General features: G+C 40.8%; 2 protein-coding genes across 4 annotated transcripts in view; both read left to right on the top strand.

The window, feature by feature from the left end:
* mcm9 (minichromosome maintenance 9 homologous recombination repair factor) overlaps positions 1 to 3,597 on the top strand; it is a 32,368-nt gene extending 28,771 nt beyond the window's left edge. For both annotated transcript variants that reach the window (XM_053489089.1, XM_053489088.1), the window contains one exon: positions 1,646 to 3,597. In XM_053489089.1, the coding sequence (XP_053345064.1) occupies positions 1,646 to 2,852 (1,207 nt within the window). In that variant the 3' untranslated portion in view covers positions 2,853 to 3,597. The remainder of the gene's footprint in view (positions 1 to 1,645) is intronic.
* A 9,062-nt stretch (positions 3,598 to 12,659) lies between these two features.
* The window catches only part of cep85l (centrosomal protein 85, like), a 59,007-nt gene continuing 47,028 nt past the window's right edge, over positions 12,660 to 24,638 (top strand). Inside the window, exon 1 of one of the 2 annotated variants that reach the window (XM_053489091.1) lies at positions 12,660 to 12,730. In XM_053489091.1, coding sequence (XP_053345066.1) covers positions 12,715 to 12,730 — 16 coding nt within the window. In that variant the 5' untranslated portion in view covers positions 12,660 to 12,714. Of the gene's footprint in view, positions 12,731 to 21,482; positions 21,791 to 24,638 lie in introns of those variants that run through there. The other variant, XM_053489090.1, reaches the window with a different exon arrangement.

Below are 24,638 nucleotides of genomic sequence, written 5' to 3'. Positions count from 1 at the left end.
TTCTGGTGATGCTGAGTGGTTGGAACAGACGAGAGGAGAAATGAGATCGCTGCTGAGGTGGTTACGTAAACATCCAATGTTTATATCGTTTTAATCTTTAGGCACTTTGCAGCCTGTCGCAGTAAAACATTTGTTCCCATTTCTTTAATTTAATCTACATCATTTAATTAATTTTAACTTAAAAAAAATTAGGGTGGGCTCAAGACTTTTGCACAGTACACAGTATATCTGAGTGAGATCTTTTTTTGGATAAATAACTTTTGTGTCACATGGTGCGGAACAGGGGCCTTTTTAAAATGAGCAATATTTTATAAGTAGTTATTATTATACGTGACGATATATTTTTATGCTGTATGATATAAAAATTAAAAGTATCAATGGTTTAAGTAATAATCACCAGGTGCTCACTGGAGTCACTCCTTTTCTCAAGATGTATTGGTCATATACTGTAGTAGATCATGTTTGGGATGCGCTCTAATGAGATGATTCTGGGATTTGCTCTAATTAGGGCCCAAGCATTATAAAATCAGCCCTATTATGTCAGTGTGTGAAGGGCCATCGTGTTAATTTAAGGATTTTTTTTTTCCTGTCCAATCACCTGGGCCCTTTCAGACATCTTAACATGCTCAAGAAGTCATGAAAATCAGCACACGGGTTGGAATCTGCTGCCTAAATCATACACACTTGCACGTATGCAACTTTTGCATTGCTCTACCCAACATGAAGTCAATTATTTTGGGTTATTTGTGAAACACACCCAATGGATTTTGATATACTCCTCCTAGGGGATTTATACAATCGTCATCACTCTGGGCCCGTGTGATCTCAAGAAATTAAGGACACACAATTGTTAAGGGATTTTCCGATATCTCAAATGGTGGAGCCATGGTGACGCCTTAAACTTATGGATGACATCATTCTGGAGGTCTTGACTTGCTCAAAACAAAGAAGAATGAAATTTCACACAGGTGTGTCACCGGGGTGCGTCCGGGTGACACTGGCGCAGGTGCTTGGGCCCGCTCATCGCTGCTTGCAACTGGATTTATCTTGTTAAGATCTTTAAATAAAGATGATGAAGAGAATTTTTTGCATGATAAATATAGATCGATAGATGGTTGGCATAAATTCAACAAATAATAATGGTGGATTTACAACATTACCATATATGGATATATAGAATTTCATTCTTCTTTGCCTAAAAAAAAAAACGATAAAGAAAGTTTTGTGATAAATAGTTAAAAGTAACAAGACCGAACGTGTTGTAGAATGTGACTTGAGTTACTGTTACCTCTGGGAAGTATCGCCAAGGATTATTTTTAAGATTTTGTCATGAAAATAATACTGTATTCAAAAGAACACGTTAATGTAAGGATGTAATTTGAGTTACTGTGTCACTGCCATCCGAGCCACTGTTAGAGAAAATGCATTTACACCTTTGGACCAATCAGAATTGGGAAGCTCTTTATTCTATGTCCAGTACAACATGACGGGTTTATTTACATTTAAATTATGCAAAACATTGTAGGTTAAATAAACCTGATAAAAGTTTGTACAGGTGATTTAAATCTTGTAATAATTGAAGGATTAAATAAAAAATTATAATAAATCAAATAACCCAAATCTTCCTGCTTTCTTTCACATTCAGGAAACAGGACGGCTCTGGTGAGTCGTCTGGAGGTAAGCAGCCGTGTGTCGTGGGTGGAGAGAGCATGAACAGTGAAGAGACGTCTGCCTCTGACCCCGGCCTCGACTGGTTTCACAGCTTAACCACTCCGGTTAAGGGGAATCCAGCATTCCCAGCGTCTCCCATTCATTCCTCTACACAGCACCACACAGTTAACACATCGTGTCCTGGTGTGTTGCCTAGCAACAGTGGCTCGGGGCACGGCGAGGGCTCGGCGTGGGAGAAGCAGACCGACAAAGACAGCGGTTCAGTGTTGCAAAAAATTTCCAAAAATCTCAGGAACAAACGATTGAAAGGGATGAGCACAGAGTGCTCAGGGAACGAAGAACAGAGTACTGTGGATGAAAGATTAAATACAGAGCAGGCTTCTTCTCCACGCACGCTCCCGTCACACAGCACACCCATGGTGGACAGGAAACGAGCTTTTAAAAGAAAAGCCGCATCTTTTAGTCCACCTGTGATGGAGTGCGAAGACAGACAGGTCGACCTGTCGAGCTTCACCTTCAGACCCAGGAAGAGAATGACGCACACAAATCAGGCCAGTGGTTCACAAACAAAACAAAATGAAAATCAGTGCTCTGAGCAGCCAGCAGAGGGCAGCAGTGCACGTAAGAAGCTTAGAGCGCGAGTCCAGGCTGAAGCCGGCGAGATTCCTCCCTCTGAGGAGTCACGACAGGAAACCAGAACAGCTGACGACGCAAAACACAAGCGTCAGCAGATCGTCCACAGCCTGAGCTCGACAACTCTGAACGAGACCGCTTCCTCCGCTCAGCCACGCCAACCAAGGACTACAGTGGCTTCCTCCACCCTGGCCAAGCTCTCCTTGTTCTCTTTTGTTCCCTCTCCTGAAGAAAAGACCAGCCAGAATCTCACCACAGAATCTCCAACACCAGAGACAAACACAACGGTTTCCAAGGACGCCGTCATGGAAAAAAATGCCAGCGCAGCAGCAGCGATCGTGCACACGAAGCAACAAAGCTTGACGAATTCAGCAACAGAGACGAGTAGGCCACATGCAAGGACGGAGACGCGTGAGGAACAATCAGCGAGCTCCAGGCAGAGGAAGTGCTTTGAGTTGAGCTCAGCACGACCCGGAGGTCTTTTCTCCGGTCTCTCCTTTTTCAGCTCCTCTGTTGTAGATGATGAAGCTCTCGATGTGGACTGGTAGGAGGAGTCCAGGAAGATAGTGAACCTATAGGTTCATAAATATTATATATATTCTGTTTATAAAGCTGCATTAAGGGAATACTCGAGTAGTATTAAGTCAAGTCTCTATACAGTACATGTAGGTTATATTTTATCACCATGACCTACACGTTCTTCTGTCCAGAGAAAAGGAACAAAAACCTTAACTTAAAAGTTTGTTATATGTGATGTCATCAGAGTAGAGTGTAAATAAAAATGTATGATACTGGACAATTTAATGCAAATGTAAAAATTATAGCTCACACCCCACGATGAAATGGACAGTAGAAAAAAGTTTTAGGTAGGAATTTATTCAGGTTAAAGCATTTTAATCAGAGTGCTATCAAAGTTTTTTTTCCCCCCTGGTGTTTTTCCAGACCCACATATTTGTGCATTAACACAGATTCTCATCATCCTTATTCCTCATTCACTCGACGCTCTCACCAGTAAACTTCATAGTCTTCAAGTATGTGTTACAAACATAATGCCACACAAAAATGTTTAGTGCCCCGACAGCTGCCCTTAGCCAGCTGTTCTACACGGGTTTGGTGCAACACAGTACAAAAAAACGGTGTACACTCTTTCCCCTGGTAATCACACATGCACTACAGATGCTGTGAACAGAAAGATCATTAATCACACTTGTTATTAAGAATAGTAGATATATACTTTTTCTCATGATGTAATATCACATGTTGTGGAATAATGTGCAAAGAAAAGCTGCTTGGGGGGAGAAATAAAAAAATTATATAAAGTACTGCCAAGTTATGAATCAACAGTAAAAATGCACTCTCTACTCATTTCTGCTCTTTAATTAGCAAGTCTTACGGTGCTTCTCCTCCCCTGTGTGTACTGATGATGTCGTGCCTATGCCTTTCTATCACGCTCCTCTTATTGCTGCATTTTTCATCACCACTTCCTTCAGCGGCGCACCAGAACTGCTGACAGAACCGCGACGCTCCTTAGGTCCTTAGGTCTTGTTCAGCAGCTTCGATAATCCTCTATATTCTAACTTACTGTATAAACTGCATTGTGAATAGCAGACGTGGGGGGAAAAAGAACTTTTATTTTGCAGCGTTTAGGCTGAAGGACTATTGAGAAAAGGCTGAGAGATGTTCTTGAGATCTCGAGGCGGTGATTTAAGGAAGGAATTTGAGAAAACTAGAAGCCTGGTTGATGCTCAACGTTCCCACAAAAAGGGATATAAATAACAAAATAGTTAGACGCTTTTTACTGATCCTTAAACAGATGACAAATTGTGCAGAAAAAATATAAAATTTACCAAAATTTGTGGGGAAAATGATGAAATATTTGGTGAAAGTTGGTCATGCACTCGGCGCTATCCGCTCCTTCCGCTTGCGTGAGCTCACAGACGCCCCTGATTGGCTGTAGAGCCATGATTAATGTGGGAGCACAAAGTACCTCTCACCCCTTCCCACTGAGAGAGCTTGGCCAATCAGCTCTCTCTAGACCTCCGGCTGCGGGAGGTTACAGCATCACCTGGGAATCGAACTTGCGCCCTTATTGGTCATTGTTGCAAAGCAGCTTTACAGAATCAAAAGAAAAATTAGGGTAATGAGAAAGAAATGTGTGAGAAGGTGTAAATAAATATAAATATTCAAATTATCGCCAAGGGCGACAGTGGCAAAATAAAAAAACGTCATCACCTGTTAGCAGGTTAGCATCTTTCAAATTTATGTGCTGGATAGCTACATGCAGGTCAGACTAAATTCGTCCTTGATTGAGCGACAGCACCACCATCTATCCACACTTGGCTCTAACACATGGGTCATTTCAAATAAACCTTTGACCTTTAACTTTGTAGTGACACACATGACGTCTCTAAACCATTTACAAGTCCACTGGCTTTAGTCCTATCCAGGCCCTCGTCTGTTTTGCGTATATTTACTCAGTATGATCATAAAGCCAAAGAGAAGAAGAATACTTTCAGATTAGTCTATGACTAACATTTATCCTTTTACCATATAACAAAGTTATGAGTGAGAAAATGGCCTAATGACTGATGATTAGAGGAAAGTAAAATCAGATTAATCGATTAAAAAAATGACTGCAAAGCATAGATCAGATCATGGCTGGATAAATACATTCACTTAATATTCATCAGTTCATTCGTGAGTCCTGTATAGCGTGATTGATTAAAGAATTGAAATACTGTATGACATTAGGGTGGTTGGGGCCATACTGTAGATGACATCATTTTGAAATTGTACTGGTTATACTGTATAAGGCAGTAAGTAAATTGTTGTTTATCCCATTTAAGTCTTTAAACCGGCCCTCCGAGGTACTTCGGCTGGGGTCATCTGTAGGCTTTGACTCCCCACCAACACCAACTGGTTACATTGTCATAGCGACATCAGCATTAGCCTGATCGATTTAGATACCACTTGTCATAATGTCTGTGACTCCCTGCTTCACATCCGGCCTCCCGGGAACTTCTTTAAAGGTTTTCCAAACATGTAGAAATGGCTTGGAGCTGATGATCGTGTGTACAGTCTTGGCGATGAATTATCTGTAGATTTTCAAGGATCAGGCGTTCCACTCGCTGGATGTTTACAAGAACGACTGCAGTGGGATTTAAAAAAACAATGTTGAAGGCGTCCAAGATATTCAATAATCTCCTTTGAACAGTTGATATTGAGATGTATTTGCTACTTCTGCTCTGTAAATCCTTCATAACGATTAACATAATCTGAAGTGCTGATTGAGGTAAATTAATGATTTCTGAGGCTGGTGACTCTGCAGCAGAGGTAAGTTTTGGTCTTGCTTTCCTGGGAAGGTTTTCACGAGAGACAGTTTCATCATGATGGGTTGAATGCACTTGACACAATATTGTTCTTGCAAGAAATATTCCAGAACAGAATTCCAGCGCTTCGTGTCTTAAAATACTGGCTGTCAATCACACTGAATTAAAAGGCGTGTCCAAGCTTTTGTCTAGTACTGTATAACCTGACAAGTTGAAAATGTAATAACTCAATTGTGTTGCAAAGCCATTCGACGTTCCTCCACTTTTAGTTTAATGTACATTATCATTGTGTAGATATTGATATTTTGTGACTTTGCCCTGAATTAGGATCAGAGAGACGGCCAGTCCACTCGTCTCACTTCCCGAATGAGAGCTCGTCTCCAGCTCGAGCCGGTGAAAGTCTAGTCGATGTCAGACGGTGAGGTGTGCCGGATTTGGTGTTCCTCGCCAAGCCGAGCTGCGCTCAGGAGAAAACAAGCGGTAACGTGAGGACTTAATGGATCCCGGCTTCCTGCAGATGAAGCACCGGCATCATCAATAATAAAGTGTTATTGACGTAAACGTCTCACTCTGTGTTGTCAAGCTGGCATCGAACCAACATTACATCATTCTCAGGTTTTTTTTAGGGTTTATTTTTTTATTGTGTTAGTTGCATTCTGATTATGTTTTTGTATCTGAGGTCAGAAATCTGCGTCTGGAAAAGGAGCTGTCTCGGTTCCAGGAAAAAAAAAATGAAGCATGAAGGAGGATAATGTAGCGAAATTAATCAAACTAGTTCTAGACTTTTACTGTCTGCAGTTTGTTTTATCGGTGCCTCGGGATTAGTGCAACAGTAATAATACATACATTTCAATCCAATACAGATGTGGAAATTAACGATGACACATTGAGGTTCTCCATCATGTGCTTTAAATAGCCAGAGGACTCGAGCTCTTAATGGTTATAGACATTATTTCATACAATCGGTAGAACCTGATCTCACTAGCTTTTAGTTGTAACTAAATCTAACCTGCTACAGTAGCTTTAAAAATACTTTACCTGAATCATTGTTTCTCAGTCTAAAGGTCTGGATAATAAAGTAGAATTAATGACCTCTCAGCATCATTATTTGAATTTCTTTTAGAATTGCTGATCAAGCAAACTTCCTGCTAAACTTGCTGTTGCTACAGTAAATTCGTGTCCGCTTTCATCCCAAACCCCCCCTTTTTTTCCTTTTATAAAAGCAGTTTCAAAATGCTCTCTCTTCATTATTTTTGGTGGTGATGAATACGAGGGGCGTTCGAGTCAAGCCGCAGTAAACCTTTAAACAGTGCGAAGAAGGTCGTATGTTTGGGAATGGTGATCCCAGCCGAGGTGGCTCAGAACCCAATGCAGTCGGAACTTGGATTGTAGTTATTGCGACATCCGCCGTACAGTCCTGACCTCGCTGCAAAACATTTCCACGTTTTGGCCATTAAAGGTGTTCCTGGGAGGCCAGCGTTTCGGCTCAGATACTGAGAAAACGTTCTACTTTAATGGTTTCCAAGCTCCAGTGAAACTCTGAGATAAGTGCATTAGTGGAGCAGGGGATTGTAAAGAGAAATAAAGGGAGACATCGTTCTGGTATTCTGCACAAACAAGTTTCGGTTAGACTAGAACGCTTCTCATATTATCTTTTATAATTCAGGTTGCATTTGGACTTCGGTGGGTTTACACTTCTATTGGATTGGACGACACGGACCAGCACGCGCTCCCCATGTGTGTTAGTGAGCCTTGACCCTTTCACCAGTTCACTGGTTTTCCTTCCTTGGATCACTTCTGGTATGTCCTGACCACTGGAGACCACAAACATTTCACAAGAGCTGCAGATTTGGAATTGCCCTGACCCAGTCCGCTAGCCATCACAGTTTGGCCCGTCTCACAGTAGCTACATTTTCAATATCCTATTACAATGGTGGCTGGAAATTGGCTGGATATATTGGGCAGCAAGTCAACCTTTTTGAGTTTGAAGTTGATGTGCTTAAAGCAGAAAAATAGGCAAGGGTAAGGATTTGAATGAATTTAAATGAATTTTGAATGAATTTCGACAAGGGCCAGATTGTGATGGCTAGAGGACTGGATCGGAGCAAGTTCACAACTGCAGGATTGTGGGATGTTCCTGGTTTGCAGTGGTCAGGACGTACCCAAAGTCATCCAAGGAAGGAAAACTGGCGACAAGGCTCACTGATGCACATGTCTCATCCAATAGAAATGTGAGTGTAGATCAAATAGATGAAAAGGTCTATGCTGGTTGTGATTGAAAGGTGTCCAAACCAATATGGGTTTGGGAAATCCCCAATAAACTTTACGTTTGCCAGATGTATGAGGCAGAGTGCTTGGAGAGAAAACCAGAGAACCCGGCAGAAACCCACCAAGCACGGGGAGAACATGCAAACTCACTGCACACAGAGACGGGAGTCAAACCCGGACCCTGGAGGTGCAAGGCGACAGCGCTAACCACTACACCATTTGGTATAAGTTATGCATGTTAAATAGACTGTAGCGAGGGTAAAAAAAACACATGGCGGTAGCTAAGGTGGCTAAATAAATAACTGAATAATAGCCTATTTTTCTCCCATGACTCTCCCATGCCATCCTACAGATAGCTAAACAGCAAAACAGGGGCATTTGAGCTGTAAATTACGCAACATTGTACTGCTTTAGTCACTACACGGCACTGTCGACCTTGCACCTCCAGGATCCAGGTTTGATTCCCGCCTTAGGGGTCTGTGTGCGTGGAGTTTGCATGTTTTCCCCATGCTTGCTGGGTTTCCTCTGGGTACTCCAGTTTCCTCCCACAGTCCAAAGGCTAATTAGCGTTTCCAAATTGCCCCATGGTGTATGTGTGTGTATGGCCTGCGATTAGTTGCCACTCTGTCCAGGTTGTACCCCGCCTTAATGTCTCCTGGGAGAACAGTCCAGGACCCCGCGACCCCGTACAGGATAAAGCGGTACAGACGATGAGTGAGCGAGACACTATTTTGTCAGCAGGTTGTTGTGGCAGGTTTAACAGCAGCATGTGACGTGTTCGAGTGCACGTGTCAAACACATACGTTTAGTACACACAACTATTCTTTCCATTATTTGAGGTTAATCAAATGCTTTGTCTTTAAGGTGAACGCTTTTTGTTTCCTGCACTCATTTCTCCAGTGTATTGTCAGTGCTGCGTTATGATTGATAGACTCTCATATATTCAGTCTGTGAGTTTAATAAAAAGTTATTGAAGTCAGAAGCATGGCTTTAGTCTGGTGGGGAACCTGATTTATGACTGTGTTTGTTTTTCTTTTTTAAAGAGCCCGAGAGTGTGATTGGGAGTGTGTGCTGCTCTCATGGATATAGCAGTGTGTCATGATCACGGTTATTTGCCTTGTTTTTTCAGCTTGTTTTTGCAGCCCAGCTGTCAGGGTTGCCAGATTGGATCGTGCTGGTTTGTTTTGTTTTTTTAAAGGGTACTGATTTAAGAGAAGCACAGTTCAATAGAAAATAATTTCAACTTTTAAATTGCAAAAAAATTAAAAAAAATCTTCATCATCATCATCATCATCTCTTACAGTACACCTCCACGGCTATGGATCCACCAGGACCAGGATGAAGTGTTTGATTTTTTAAACTTGACCTTATTATCAGTGTTTTCATAAATATGTCTTAAGAGCAATTATGCACCAATTCTCCCTGAATGATGTATTCATGTTTTATCTGAATAGCCCTAATTCCCATCCTTTACCGCGGTAAACTCCTCATGTTAGCTCTGAGGAGGAGATTTGGCTACATAAACAGTTTTTTTTTTCTTTTTTCAAGACATGAAGTCATACAAAAAGAATTTCAGGTTATGTGTTACTGTAGCTGAAGCCCAACTGATAAACTGAGTTATATTAATCATTAAAGAGCTGGACTTGTTTTATGATTTATTCAGAATAATTGGGAGTTTTTGCAGCTTTTCCCACAAGACTCCAACACAGCTGTGCTTGCCCTGGTATCTGTCAACTGTGTCTGCTTAAAGAGTACTCCAACGGAGCAAACAAAGCAACACGAGTGTTTTTCAGCTTTTCATAACCAGTATAACTCACTCATGGTCTATACCTTTATGTCTTTATCCTGTATACATGGTCATGGGGATTCTGGAGCCTATCCCTGGAGAATGAGGGCATGGGACAGAGTGGCCAGGGTGCCAATGACATGGGCAATTTGGGATCTGCATGTCTTTAGACTGTCGGATTAAACCAGAGTAACTGCAGGAAACCCACCAAGCATGGGGAGAACATGCAAACTCCATGCACACAGACCCCAAGGTGGGAACCGAACACGAACCCTAGAGGTGCAAGGTGACATGCCAACCACCACGCCACCATGCGGCCCTGCCTAAAGCAATGCGAAACATATCATTTGTCTTTCTGCTCTACGCAGTTCACTAAGTAACACATCTAGTCACTGTCAGGGTGTTCCTGTTACAGCTTAACTGCTTAGTAAGAAACACACACACAAAAGTGTCAGCCTGTTGCACAGTCTGTGGCACGCTTTAGAGTTCTTCATGCTAGGTTTAAATTGTGCTATGGCATACTGTACATGGAAATTCTCTATAAATGTATGCACTGTGGGAACAGTTTGGGGAAAACCTTTAGGCCATGTAGTGTACATTAATTCAATTCAAATGCAAAAACTTAACAATTCCCAAAACAATTAAAGTAATCTTAGGCTTTTGAAAGGAACACGAACAAGAGTATAGCTGATATTCCATCCATCCGTTTGTCCAGGAACCTCTGTAGTCCAACTACAGACCATACAGGTGGAAAAGTGGTTAGCACTGTCACTTCACACCTCCACTGTCCGGGTTCGATTTCCTCCTCGGGTCTGATTGCATGTTCTCTCTGTGGTTGGTCGTTGGTTTCCTCGGGGTACTCCGGTTTCCTCCCAGAGTCTAAAGACATGCAGATTAGTTGCAGGCTAATTGGAGTTCCCAAATTTCCCATAGTATGTGTGTGACCTGCGATGGATTGGCACCCTGTTCAGGGTGTACCCCCCCTCATGCCCTTAGTCTCCTGGGATAGGCTCCAGGAACCCCCACCCCACCCCCCGCCTCCCCTCGACCATGCACACAGAATAAAGCGGTATAGACGATGGGTGTAATAAAAATAAAGAATTACATTACATCTTGTCAGACTTTGCACATTCGTAAAAAAACAACATTATTGTTGACCAACTTTGAGAGACCAACAAACTCTTGACCAAGACCTAAACAGGTCCAAGCATCTCTCGCCCAGACTCTGTAGCTTTAATAACTTGTGAGCCTCATATCTTCTGGTTTCTTTCATAGACCGGACAATCTAATCATAAAGATTCCGTCACTACCTCAGTGAGCCAGACAGGCATTGATCCTCGCAGGATGTGCTCCAGGCCACGCTGCCGAGCAGACGACTCCTGCTGTGAAAGAGGCTAATGATTTCATCTTGCGGTCTTACGAGCAGGAGCCGTAACCCAGACCAGGCGTGAGCGGAGACTCCAGTCAGACACTGCTGTATTTTAACTTAGTCTTGGTGTTACTGTAGAGAAGGCTTTCATCTTGCTTATTGTGCTTCATACTGTATAGTTAAATCTGTGGTGCGAGAACAGGGTGAAAGTAGTTTTAAGTTATTGGCGCGACTACTACTACAAACTTCACTTCTTCATATTGTTTCTTGAAAAAAAAAAAAACGTATTGATGTTCTAATACCTGTATGGAGTAAAAGGAAACTAGAAGCACTTGAGATCGGTTATAGCAAATTGTACGTCCAAGAATAAACCAGAAATCAAAGTCACATACCGTTTATCTCCTCACACACAGCTTGTCTGAGCTGCTGCCTGGGTTGTCGGAATAAAACTGAATATTAAAAACTCAAAAAATTCAAAATAACAGCGTTAGATATAGGCGGCATGGTGGCTTAGTGGTGAGCACTGTTGTCTTGCACCTCCAACATCTGGGTTCAATTCCCGTCTTGGGGTCTGTGTGCATGAAGTTTGCATGTTCTCCCCGTGCTTGGTGGGTTTCCTTCAGGTACTCCGGTTTCCTCCCACAGTCCAAAGACATGTAGATTAGGCTAATTGCCATTCCCAGATTGCCTGTAGTGTGTGTGTGTGTGTGTGTGTGTGCGCCCTGCGATGGATTGGCACCTGTTCAGAGTGTATTCCGCCTTGTGCCCCAAGTCTCCTGGGATAGGCTCCAAGCCCTCCGCGACCCTGAATACAGTATAAAGCAGTATAGATGATCACTGGATATCAGACAGCTACTTCATGTTGGTGGAAACTCGTGCTCATGTTAACTAGCAGAAATGAAAGATCGAAACAATCCATGGACGGTCGAGAAGTAATTTGAAGCGAGTTCGCAGAATTTACTAAGAAGCCAGGTTGTTTAAGATGGCATAACATTATCAGATGGGTGTTCTTGCTGATCGTGCACCAGTGATTGGGTTCGAATGTGAGATTTGGCAGGCAGCTGCTCTCTCCTCTTTCCAGTACCGAATACCGCCACTGAATTTTTTGGTGCTACGCAGTACCGGGGGCCATACGGCCCACTTCCACCCATGCTTAAAAATGTTTTAGAATCCCGAACCAGGATAAAAGTGGTTGCTGATAGCCTACTGAACATGTTTTATAAAATTCCCCACAAAAAAATAACCTGCTATATTTCTTGAGTTGCCAGATCTTAGGAGGCCAAACTGTTAAAAAATTTCCGTCTAATTAACTGCTTTCTAACATCTAACTGAACATTTCTTAAAATATTTTAGCCTAGTGTGGTTTAATCAATAGTTATTACTTAATAATTACATATTCACAGTGTAGCTTCCACGTTATTTCCAGAACCGCGCTCTCAAACGCTATGTTCATTTCCTCACTGTCACCTTTTTTCGATTGTTCAGTCACAGTTTTTTTTTTCTGCTCTGCTCTGCTCTGCTCTGCTCTACATTCATTTAAAATAAAGGTCTGAGATGCTTATTGGCTGAACGAGTTCCTCTACCGGGTTTCACTTTAGCTAACGTATGCTGAAGCATCACCACTTCCTCCCGCTACTTCTGCATAATGCGACTTTCTCATGAAGAAGAACAGCTGTAAGTTCTTTTTATTTTTAAAAAACTTGTCTTTTTCTTTACTCGTCCTGCTTTCTTCTTGCATTTTGCTCTGAAAATGTTCAGTGTGTTATTGGAAATAAATAGCTGCCTCATGTAGAATGTAGCCAGGCCACCTTATGCTGACTTGCAGAAACACAAACAAAGGAATGTGCTGCATATTTGACATAGTTTTGTGTTTCTGGGTTAATCAAAATGTATGTTCATGCACTTTAGAATGACTACTGAGTTTAGTCCTGCGTTACGTCTGTTAATAGATTAACACACAAATAGTCAGAAATAAATATACTAACATGTCACTTTCCTTGTTGTTCAGGTTGCACCATCTAAGGCACATGCATTGTACTCTACCTGGAAACATTAACATAATGTACCTATTAGACAAGGTATAATTAGATTTGCTGACCACAGAACCGCTATTGAAACTTAAATCCAAAGTCTAGTTAAAGGTTCACTCCATACCATTACTGTCTATAACATGCAAAGTAATGAGAACCCCAGAGATGAGGAAAAGTAGGGCTTGGTAACGTTCTTTCTAACCTGATGTTGTACTGATGTTCCTCTAATTCTAAAGGTCACACTATCCCATACTGTATCGTACCAAAATGTTTTGATGCAAAATTTAGTACATTATAATTTGGTTTTAGATGTGTCCTGAGGTTGTATTCTAATCAATTGTGCTGCTTTGACCCAATATTTAGTACATTAGTATGGAAGTTGGGACCGATCCTGTTTTTTCTGAGGTTGCATTTTAATTATATGTAGTAATTTGAAGCACTGTTTAGTGCAAATGTATGTGATTTGGGAGGTATCTAGTTTCCTGAGGTTGTATTTTATCAGGCCCTTATGGTGGCTTAGTGGTTAGTACTTGGGTTCGATTCCCACCTCAGGGTCTATGTGCATGGAGTTTGCATGTTCTCCCCGTGCTTGGTGGGTTTCCTCTGGGTACGCCAGTTTCCTCCCACAGTCCAAAGAGATGCAGATTAGGCTAATTGGTGTTCCCAAAATGCCATTGTGTGTGTATGTCCTGCAATGGATTGGCACCCCGTCCAGGGTGTACCCCGCCTTGTTGCCTAAGTCTCCTGGGATAGGCTCCAGGCCCCCTGCGACCCTGTATACAGGATAACGCGGTATAGATGAAGGGTGAGTGAGTAATTTGGTTTTGTACCTTTGTCCTGAGGTTGTACTGTTTTCTAATCAATTGTGCTACTTTGACACACTATTTAGTACAGTGTATATAGAACTTGGGACATATCCTGTTTCCTGAGGTTGCATTTTAATCCTAAGTACTACATTAGAACACTGATTAGCGCAATGGCATGTGATTTGGGATGCATGTTAAATCCCCGGCTTAAATTATAATCATTAACATTATTTATAACACACTATTTAATGTGGTATTACAAGCTGCGGATGCGTCCTGAGGTTGTATTTTAATCACCCGTGCTACCTGTCACATTACACCAGGACATTAACATGTGGTTTGGGGCGTGTTTCCGATACTCAAGGCTATATTTTAATCCGCAGCAGTAATTTGACGTACTGTTTAGCTCATTAGCATGTGGTTTGAGGATGTAACCTGAGTCTTACAGTTACCTATTAGTGTTATTATAACACAGGTTTGGCCTATGTCCTGAGTCCTGAGGTTGCGTTTTAATCATTGGTACTACTTTGACACACACTTTAGCACATTAGTATATGATTTAGGATGTGTCCTGATTTTAAATTAAAACATCTTTGATACAGTATTTAGTATATTAATATGACGTCTGGGACGTATTGTGAGTCCTGAGGCTGTATTTTAATTATTGGTGTAATATGATGTTTGGCAGACAGACCAGAGGATCATCCGCACTACTTTACTTACTGTGTTTGGTTTGAGACATGTCCCGAGGTTGTGTTTTTTTTTTTTTTTGTCTTAAGCTTATTTGTCTAAAGCTGTGTTTAAATCATCAGCACTACCTTAGAGCACTTGTTAGTACATGTTTTGGATTTGAATCATTCATGCTAGTTTGACACGCTATGTTGAAGCGCTAGCATGTCCATTGTGACGTTTCCTAGGCAGGTAGTGTTGTAATAATACGTGATATTGTGATGTCATTGTAATATTGTGATTAGTGATGTTAGCATGTGATTTGGGACGTGTGCTAGTCATATTTTGTACAGCAGTGTGCGTTTTGGGACGTAGCCTCAGACAGAAGCGCCAGCTTTCCTGCCTGTGAGACAGGAAGTGGGGGGCAGGGCGCAGTGTGCACTCTCCTGATAACACACAAAAACAGTGATTCTCATTGCGGATTCTTGTTGACTTTAAGTCCCACCAGAGTCGTGTGTGTGTGTGTGTGTGTGTGTGTGTGTGTGTTTCTTTCTTTTTTCTTTTCTTTTTTTCGAATGCACGCATGTGTGTGTGTGTGTGGACCAACAGACCATGTGGGTTCCTCTGTGAGGAAGTGTGTTGTTTGCTAATGACACAGTTTAATACTAGAGCTAATCGAATCCGCTACCAGAACAGGGTCTTTCATCAGAGAGCTAGCTTGTGTTGTGCTGTATGTTGTGTTTCACTCTGATTGAATCTCACTTAATGCTGGTTTTATTTGTCACTCCGCCGCATAATGTGTGCTACTGATTGCTGGGGTATTTGTGGATCAGTAACAGCGGTGGGATTGTTCACAGCAGAGTCTGTTCTTTGTCTGGGGTGTGAGTAGGACGCGGTCATTGCTTGGACCTTCTGTGTGTCGTGACGACAGTCAGTGCTGTCATGAATGGAGAGGATTTCCAAACGTTAGAGTGTACAGGAATGAGTCCGGCTTATGTCGTTGAAGATTTTAATGTTGTTTCAATCACACACACACACACACACACACACACACACACACATCATATACAGGTACATCTTAATAAAGTACAGTATCATCACTTCTTGCATTTTCCATTTTGACAGTTTAATATGTTAAAGGGTTCTTGAACCAGTTCCAGTCATTTTAAATCTTCTTATCTGTTTTCTTTGCTTGATGCAGGCCAATAATTTGACCCTTCCAAAATGGTGACTTCCCTTTATCTTTTTTATTTATTTTTTTTGTTCCAGGCACTGTACAGTATATAATTGCTGCCCTTCTGGTCTTGTGCCGGGTGTTAAAGTAGTATGAGAACATGTGGCCGCTGACACACGGCTGTAAGGGAACTGTACATGTATGCATAATAAGTCGTATTAATAATGTAAAACATTACGCAATCTTTCATTGTCTAAGCTTTTGTATAGCATTTCAGTGGAAGGTGCCAGATTAGGGCTATTACATATTTATAAGGATCACTGAAAGCTGTCAGTGAGATACGAGCGTGACCTGAAATAACCCACGTAGAGTCAAAGATCATAATGCCTCTATAATTTGATAGGTTTGGGGTTTCTGGTTGGATTTAATTGGTGAGTGACTTTAATGGGAAAAGAGACACGTAATAAACTTTTCTATTTCTTTATGATTATTATGAGAAAACACATAGCGTGTGTGGCAAATCAGCAGGAGGTACTGAGGACTGGGTGGAAACCAGCTAAAATTTTTGCTAGAAGACACTTGAGTGCTTAAGGATAAACATTTGGATCCACAAAATCAAGTGCCATCATCTCTGTTGAGAAAGTACAGTATATTGGTACTTACATGGTTGAGACCTTGATCAAGGCTGAATAAAATCAGCTGGTTTGCGAAGCAGAATGGCGTCCTAATGTTATTTGATGATTTAAGATCAGCTATAGAAATACATATTAAAACCAAAAACTACATTCTGTAATCATCAGCAAATAAATGTCAGAAGATCACCCTGGCTTCAGTAGAAGATACAGAGAACATCATCAGCCTAGCTATAATACTGTAGTAGGCATTCAAACGATATACGGAAAAGGATATCTTTTTATACAAATAAAATAACTTTAAGGAACTTCATGAATGACCACAACTTTCAATTCTAACTCAGTAAGATGGTTATGAATGCACTGGAGAGTAGAGGCTTGGGTTTGGGCCATGCTGCAGTATGTCATATTAACTCAGCACACTGTTCCAGAATCAGCCATACTGTACCTCACCACCTGTATCATCTGCATGCTAGTGATGTGAGATATGACTGGCAGGTCATTGAGAAAGCGCAGATTAGTTGGTGCACCAAGGCAATTGATGGTTACCTGGGCAACGGATCCCATGCACTTAGTCTCTCGGGTGCAAATTCTTCTGGCTCTTTTTGAACTCTTACACGTTCAGTTTGTCATCATCACTCATCGTCTATATGGCTGTATCTTGTATAAAGGGTTGCGGGGGTCTGGAGCCTATCCCAGGAGACTTGGGGCACGAGCTGGGGTACACCCTGGACAGGGTGCCAATCACATACTGTACAGGGTTGCAATGGTAGGAAAGAGTAAAGGGGTAGCAGTAATGCAACTTACTGGATGCCAACCGCTGTAAAACAAGAAGAAGAAGAAGCTAGCAACTAGCTTGCTAAGCTATCGCAGTAATGGAAAAGGCTTCCTCTTATTTGTTAAATTAATGTCAAATGTTGTCGCTATCAATTTCATTTGCACATTCATTTATTTTTACACCCAAATCAACTTAAAAAAAAACACTCAGTTTTTTGTGAAGCACTTAAAGTACTTTTTTGAGCGTGTACTTATTTTTCGTCCACCATGCAGGAGGCCCGTTTTCTCACCCAATGCTCAAACCCTATTTACTGGATACTGGACAGTGCCGGTCCCAAGTCCGGACAAAATAGGACACAAAGAGCATCCGGCGTAAAAAAAACACACAAACCCAGAAGAATAAATTTTTTTATTGTGCTCACTGGTTTATTGAAATACAGATTGTAATAATGTTAAGTATATTTAAACTGTTCCGGGATTTTTTTTTTTATATATATATAAATAATAAATGGCAACAGCAGGGCAGCCGCAATGTTTTATCACCCAACTGTGGGTCATTATTGTAGAAAGAGCACTTACTGGGGTGTAGTCAAAAACCTGACCAGGACAATTATTTGCACTTGAGGAAGTAAGGAAAGCTGAGAAAAGACAGGGCGGCACGCTGGAGTAGTGGTTAGCACTGTGGCCTTGCACAACCATGGTGGAAGGTTTGATACTCATCTCAGGGGTGTGTGTGGAGTTTGCGTATTCTGCACATACTTGGTGGGTTTCCTCTAAATACTCCAGTTTCCTCCCACAGTCCAAAGACATACAGATTTCTCAAAATGCTCGAGGGATTGGCACCTCGTCCAGGGTGTACTGTACCCCACCTTGTATAGGCTCCAGGCCCCTGTAGAGGATAAGCGATATGGAAGAAGAAGTGAAATAACATCACACTTTATATCCTTTAAAAAAAAAAAGGACAGGTTGGGACAGGTAGACCTTAGACAGAACTGAGTGGCTTCTTGGAACCGGATTGTTTACAAGCTTCCAGAGGTGTAAAGTAGGGCAGAACAGTGCCACTGGCTAAGCTTTTATGAATAAAATACAGAGCATGAGCAACAGGGTAAAGTATGTCTTTAAAAACAGGCCGGAAGAACACCCTGTAAGGGACATTTTCTTCTGCATTGATATATTATATATGCTATGTTACATGTTTTACAGTAGATAAAATATTTTCCTCTGCTTTCGTGCATGCTTATTTTGTTGCTCTCGGGTTCACACGTGACTGAGCTGTATTGGATTAAGTAATTGAGCTACCCCAATGCTTTAATTTTGCATGCGTGCCCTTTCTCCTTCATCTGTTCCTCTCTGCTGATCCTGAAACCCAGGGAGATGTTAGTGCTGATCAGGTCAATGAATTGTAACCTTTTGTCCTGAATATGTACGAAATGCCAAACATGCCAGGAGCATTCTTCTGCAATAACGGCAGTTTCAAGGTTTAAAAAAGAGGAAACGTGTACGGGCAACACAGAACATGATGAAACTGTGAACAACGTGCTCAGTGAATTACGATATCAGGCCTGTTTTGCAATATTCAGGAAGCGAACCTCATTCTGTAGGAAGTTTTTTTGTCAATAGAATTGATTACAGTAGGATATAGAATAGAGTAATGAAAGTGATGATAAATAAAATACAGTACATCACATTTGTTCTGGGGTATTTTTATGTTTTAGGCATTTACAGAATACTGTATTTTAACACCTAAAAATATATACTGTAAGTAAAATGAGTAGATTGCTGGAATGCACACAGTTGCTTAATTGCTTGTTACAGATATACCGTACATATAAGTGTCAGAAAGCACAGCTGTAACCAGACTTCAGAGCTCTGATAAATGCACAATAAGATCATTGATTCAGTTATTTGCTGATCAGCTTTACAACACTGGGCTCTCAGTTCAGGTATTTTACACGCACTCATCTTGAACTGCGGTGAAAGTTTGTCCTAATGACTCGTGTTTCATGTCATAGTTGCACTTCACATTACCGCTTGTTATTATTATCTCGTCGAGCGATGTAAATAGCCACGCCCTGATGCTGACACAACCTGTGACATAATCTGATGCTGTGACATATTCTGGCACATAATGGCTCATAACTTCAGTTCTACTCAACATTTTGATTATGTTTATGGTGCAGGTTTAACTTTAGGCTACTACATAAATACAAAAACAAAGTTTAAATAAATTCTGTCTTGGCAGTTTTGTGTGATGCTGTGACAAAACCTGGTTGGACAGACAGGCAGAGTCTGGTTTCGGGTTCTCCAATGTGTGAAATGAAAAATGTACAGACAAAACTTTTTTTTTATTCATATAGATAAAGCCCAGCATAATTCTGACTTGTTCTTCTTATCATAAAAATATTTCCACTTCAGCTATCCCCAAACGTGTTTACTTTATTAAACCATTCCATTAGATCCCACTCAGGTTAAACTGTTGAGGATGACACTTGGAAAACTTCACATGCTCCTATCAGACATTCGGTCTGTCACTGAACAGGTGCAAAATGGATTCCAGTCTCCTTAAATAGTCCGCCTGAACTTCCTTTAGAAAGAATGTGTGTTTGGATTGGGACGAGGAGACTCCCTGTGCGTTTTCTCACCCTGGTTTAAACAAGTGGAATACCAATCATCTTTTGTTAGCACTGGCATTCCTGAACAATTCACATTCATGATAATTTTATTGAAATGATTATTTCTCAATTTTATTGAGATGATTTTCTAATAAAAATTTAAAAAATCTTACTCGCATATAAATATGATCATCTGCTCTGTTTAATATAATGTGGTTCCTTCTTTGTTTATTCACCTTTAGTTACCCGGTCTGGGTGGTTTAGGTTACCGAATCTATCCCAGGAACATGGGGTGTTACCCAAGAATACACCTTGGATGGGATGCTCACACATTTACACACTATTTCACACCTTAGGGCCTACCAGCAGGTTTTGGGGGTTGGAAGGAAACCCGCAAAGACGCAGGGAGAACATAGGAAACCACACAGACAGTCATCTTGCTGCCTCCCTTTTCCATGAATGGTTGTAAATTCCCACCTATACTTATTCCAGGAAGCACTAAACCTGGTTGAGGTGAGGAGGACACATAAGATTGTTCAAAATTTGTCCGGGCAGTCCATTAGTCTGTCACGGTGGTCCAATATTAATATAGGTAGCCTTGCTGTTATTTGACCCCCGCCTATTATTGATTATCACATTTTCATGTTTCCACTGCTACGAGAAACACACTTCACAATTCAGCCGGGGCTGGATCAGGTTGTGAATCAGGTGTAATGGAAGAAGGGAAAACATGGGACTTTACTGAACCGGAGTTGGAAATTCAAAAACTTTTGATTCATTACTAAAGAGTTGAGTCAATTAAAGTGATTAAGGTAATCCTAAGAGAGTTGAATCAATTAAAGTGAGTCAGTTAATCTTAATAAAGTCGAGTCAACTGGAGTGATAAGGTTAAATCTTAAGTAAGGCGAGTCTATTAAAGTGATTCAGTTGATCTAGAAGTAGAATCAAGTCAGTTGATTTGGTTAATCTTAAGAGAATCGAGTCAATTGACGTTTTCAGTTAATTGTAAAAGAGGCAAGTCAGTTGAAGTGCTAGAGTCAATTTTAAGAGAGTCAACTCAGTTGAAAGGATTCACTTAATCTTAAGAGAGTTGAGTCAATTGAAGTGATTCAGTTAATCTTGAGAGAATCGAGTCAATTGAAGTGATTCGGTTAATCTTAAAAGAGTCGAGTCAGTTAAGGTGATTTGGTTAATCTTAAAAGAATCAAGTCAATTCAAGCGTTTCAGTTCATTTTCAACAGAGTCAAGTCAGTTGAAGTGAGTCAGTTAATCGTAAGGGAGTCGAGTTAGTGGAAGTGTTTCGATTTGCACCCAAACGGAATCGACTCGAGTCGTTTCTGCTGCGTGTGTGCGTGTGTGTCCGCGTATACATCCACACCTAACCAAATTAAATCGCCCTGACGGAAGTCTGACCCGTGACAGACTGAAGAACAAATGAGCAGAAGTACGTTTATTTCGTGCTCTTGTGCGTGTGTGTGTGAGAGAGATATAGAGGAGAGTGGGCGGAGTTAACAGCTCTGATTGCTGCTTTCATTCTCCACTCAGAGCCAGGACACGCACGAGCCTTAGGACGCGTTTTAAATGCACGATTGTGTTCTGTACTTGTGCACTACGTAGGGTACTACGTAATGCATTTTATGTGTCATATAAGGTTACTTTGCGTGCTGCATAAGGCGTTTGGAGCGCGACATCGGTTTAAGCTCAGTGTCTCGCGATGCGGTTGGCACCACGGCTGTAGTTCAGCGCTGCTTCTTTCTTGTTTCAGATGAGTGAGTGTTACCAGGAGTCAGGAACGGGAATTCTTTTAATCATATATCTTTAATATATACAAATTTTGTCAGAAATATGGATTACAGGTAGAGAAAAACGAGATTATTTCATCCCAGTCTTGGGTGTGTGTGATTTTCTTTGGGGGGAATTCAGTTCATTATTACTGGAAATTCCTTCGACATTTACGACTTTAATAGCGCATGAAATCCATCGAGATGTGGAGCAGAAACGATTTCGAGGATGGCCTGGATATCTATAAAACCGGTGAGTTGTTTTTTAGATAATAAAACCGGATAAATGTAATAAGATTGGTCGCGCTCGCGCCTTATCCGTTACCCTGCCTGCGGAATCTCAGTGTGCGACTAACGGCATCTTATTGTTAGCTAGCTCACTTAGCAAGGCGCTTTATTACCCTCGTTATTATTTATCTTAATTTGATTGGCCGGGAAACATTATTAGTTGTAGTTTAGACTTTAATAAATGAACCTTAATCTTCAGCTATCCCATTCACTCGTACGCTTTGGATATTTATCCTGGTATTAGTACATGGGAGTTAGCAACAAGAAATAATTAGCCTGCTAGCTTAACGTTAGCTTGAATTTGGGTATCTGGTTCATCTTCTATCTGAGTGGTTTATACCTCATTTCATCCTGCTGCACGTCAGGTTAGTGTTTAATATCGTTTTTGAGGGATTAACGAAGTGTTGCGCATTGTAATATATGACGGTAATGTTGCATAAATCTGGCAGCACTTCCTCTGCTAAGTTATTACAGTGTAATGAAAGGCTAATATAAAACCACACGCATTTTACTATATGGTACTGATTAGAGATTATACAATGTCTTTTTAATACTTAATATATATATATATATATATATATATATATATATATATATATATATATATATTAGTACTGGTCAAAAGTTTGGATTTATTTTCCACACTCCAGAACAGTACTGCATTTCTTAAAAACAAATTGTGAACTAACCTGTATCTCATTAAGTTATTAAACAACAACAAGTGTCAGCTGTTTTACAACAGTATTTTCAAGTGCATTAAAAAAAAACAATCAAGCAGACACATCTCTATATCAACTGATCAAAGAAGATTATAGCATATTTTGGACACCTTCAGCATCATTTTACAAAATGTAGAAAAAAAAAATCAGGAAAGATCATGGAATTAAAAGAGCTGTCCAAAGTTTTGACAGGCAGTGATATATGTATGTATATAAGGATAAATCTTTATTAATTTCTGTAATAAATCTATAATTACTTAGGGGAAGGTGGGAAGAAATAAAGTTTAAATAAAATGGACCAAGAACACAAAAGTAATATGTATGTCCAGAGAAGATGTTTGTGCAGGTGTTGCACATGCTGTGTGTAAGATGATGTTCAATTCCCACCCAATGCCCAAACCCCAGCCACTAGATGCAGTGCCAGTCCCAAGCCCGGATAAAATGGGAGGTTTGCGCCAGAAAGGGCATAAAACATGTGCCACGTTGTGTGCAGATAGGATGATCCACTGTGGCGACCCCTCAAGAAGAACAGATGAAAAAACTATATACACACAAACAGCTACTTTCTGCACTAACTATATAAAACATTACAATATACTACAGGGAACATGTTTAATTTCACCTTAGTGTCAAGTGATTCAAAATGGTGTCAATAATGTTCCAAAGCTGACAAATAATGTTTTTTTTATTTAACCATAAAAAAACTTCAGCTAGATGATATTGAAAAGACAAGCCCCAAGCAAAAGTGAACGTACCTTAAGAAAAGCTTGATTACTCCTATGATTTCCAGTTAAATGAATTGTTTGAACATGGTTATAAAATGATCCCCTAAAACTTGTCCAGTTGCGGATCTTTGGTCTGTCTTATCTGTGTCTCCGGTTCCATCGTAGCTCCACACGGAAAATAATTTCCAGAGGAGTTGACAAATCTGTATATGAAACGTTAAAGAAGATGTAGGAGGAAGATTAGTGATTACCTCAAAATCAGTCGAACCTCAGTTGTGATCAGGAGTTGTAGAACAAGCTATTCTAACCAATATAGCTCTGAGTAACAGACCGGCAAGTGCTTCAGATTTGGCCCAGAGGTTATCGATAGAAGTTCCTCTGAAAGCTTAGTCAGTGTCAAGGATATTGCATAACCTCTGTGGATGGTGTCCAAAGGAAAAAAAAAACCTGCATAAACCTGCAAGAATAAACTTTGCTAAAGAACTTCTTAAAATACATTTGCTCCACAGTGTGCAGATTGTTTGGCCAGGACTGCCACAGTGATAGTAATAGTGAAAGTGAAGGACAGAGGTGGGAGTGTGATGATACAGGGCTGTGTGAGTGCAAAACTTGCCGTGGAGATGACATTTATAAATGGCACTAGGCGGGTTTACCCAAAATACTCGCTGACGGGGTGATTCCCGATCTCCAGGATCAGTGCAGAAGTGGAATATTAAAGCATGATCATGAGCCAGAGCACAGTGCCAGAATCATGGAGGAGTTTCTAAAGAAGAAAAAATGAAAACTGTGACCCGGTAAAAAAGTATGTCACCTGACTCGTATCCAGTAGAACACCTTTGGGGTATTGTAAAAGGAGTGGAAGAGCAAGACAACCTCCCTAGCAAATAAGCAGCTGAAATGGCAGGAAAAAAACCTCCAGAAATTTGTGAAACACTGATATCTTTCATGACAAGAAGGATTGAGTCAGAAAAATTTAAAGGTTTAAATCTCAGTAATGATAAACGTCTGACTCTCTTGCTATGTTATGTTTCTATCGTGTTTTCAAAATGGTAAATCAAAACTTTTAAAATGTTGTGCAATTACTTTACTGTTCAGTGCCTGTTTGTGTTCACTCTTGTCTTTATCTGTATATACACTAGTTATAATAGTATTTTTTCCAATCAGGGCTTGAATAAAGCTGGTTTCATCCCATAAGATATATATTTTTTATAGCACGGCATTGCCTACTGTACGATCGCCCTCGGTGGGTGCTTGAGACACGCGTTTCAGGGGAGAAGTTGTAGGTTTATTCTGCTGTTACCCTTGGTGGTGAGGATGTCAGACTACTGTAGCTCAGAGGTTCAAACTGTAGAAAAGCTCACCAACTCGG

Source organism: Clarias gariepinus, chromosome 27 (genome assembly GCF_024256425.1).
Source record: "Clarias gariepinus isolate MV-2021 ecotype Netherlands chromosome 27, CGAR_prim_01v2, whole genome shotgun sequence".
In the NCBI taxonomy this organism is placed as follows: domain Eukaryota; kingdom Metazoa; phylum Chordata; class Actinopteri; order Siluriformes; family Clariidae; genus Clarias; species Clarias gariepinus.
Note: the sequence above shows the minus strand (reverse complement) of the source record. Positions and strands in the feature narration are given on the sequence as shown.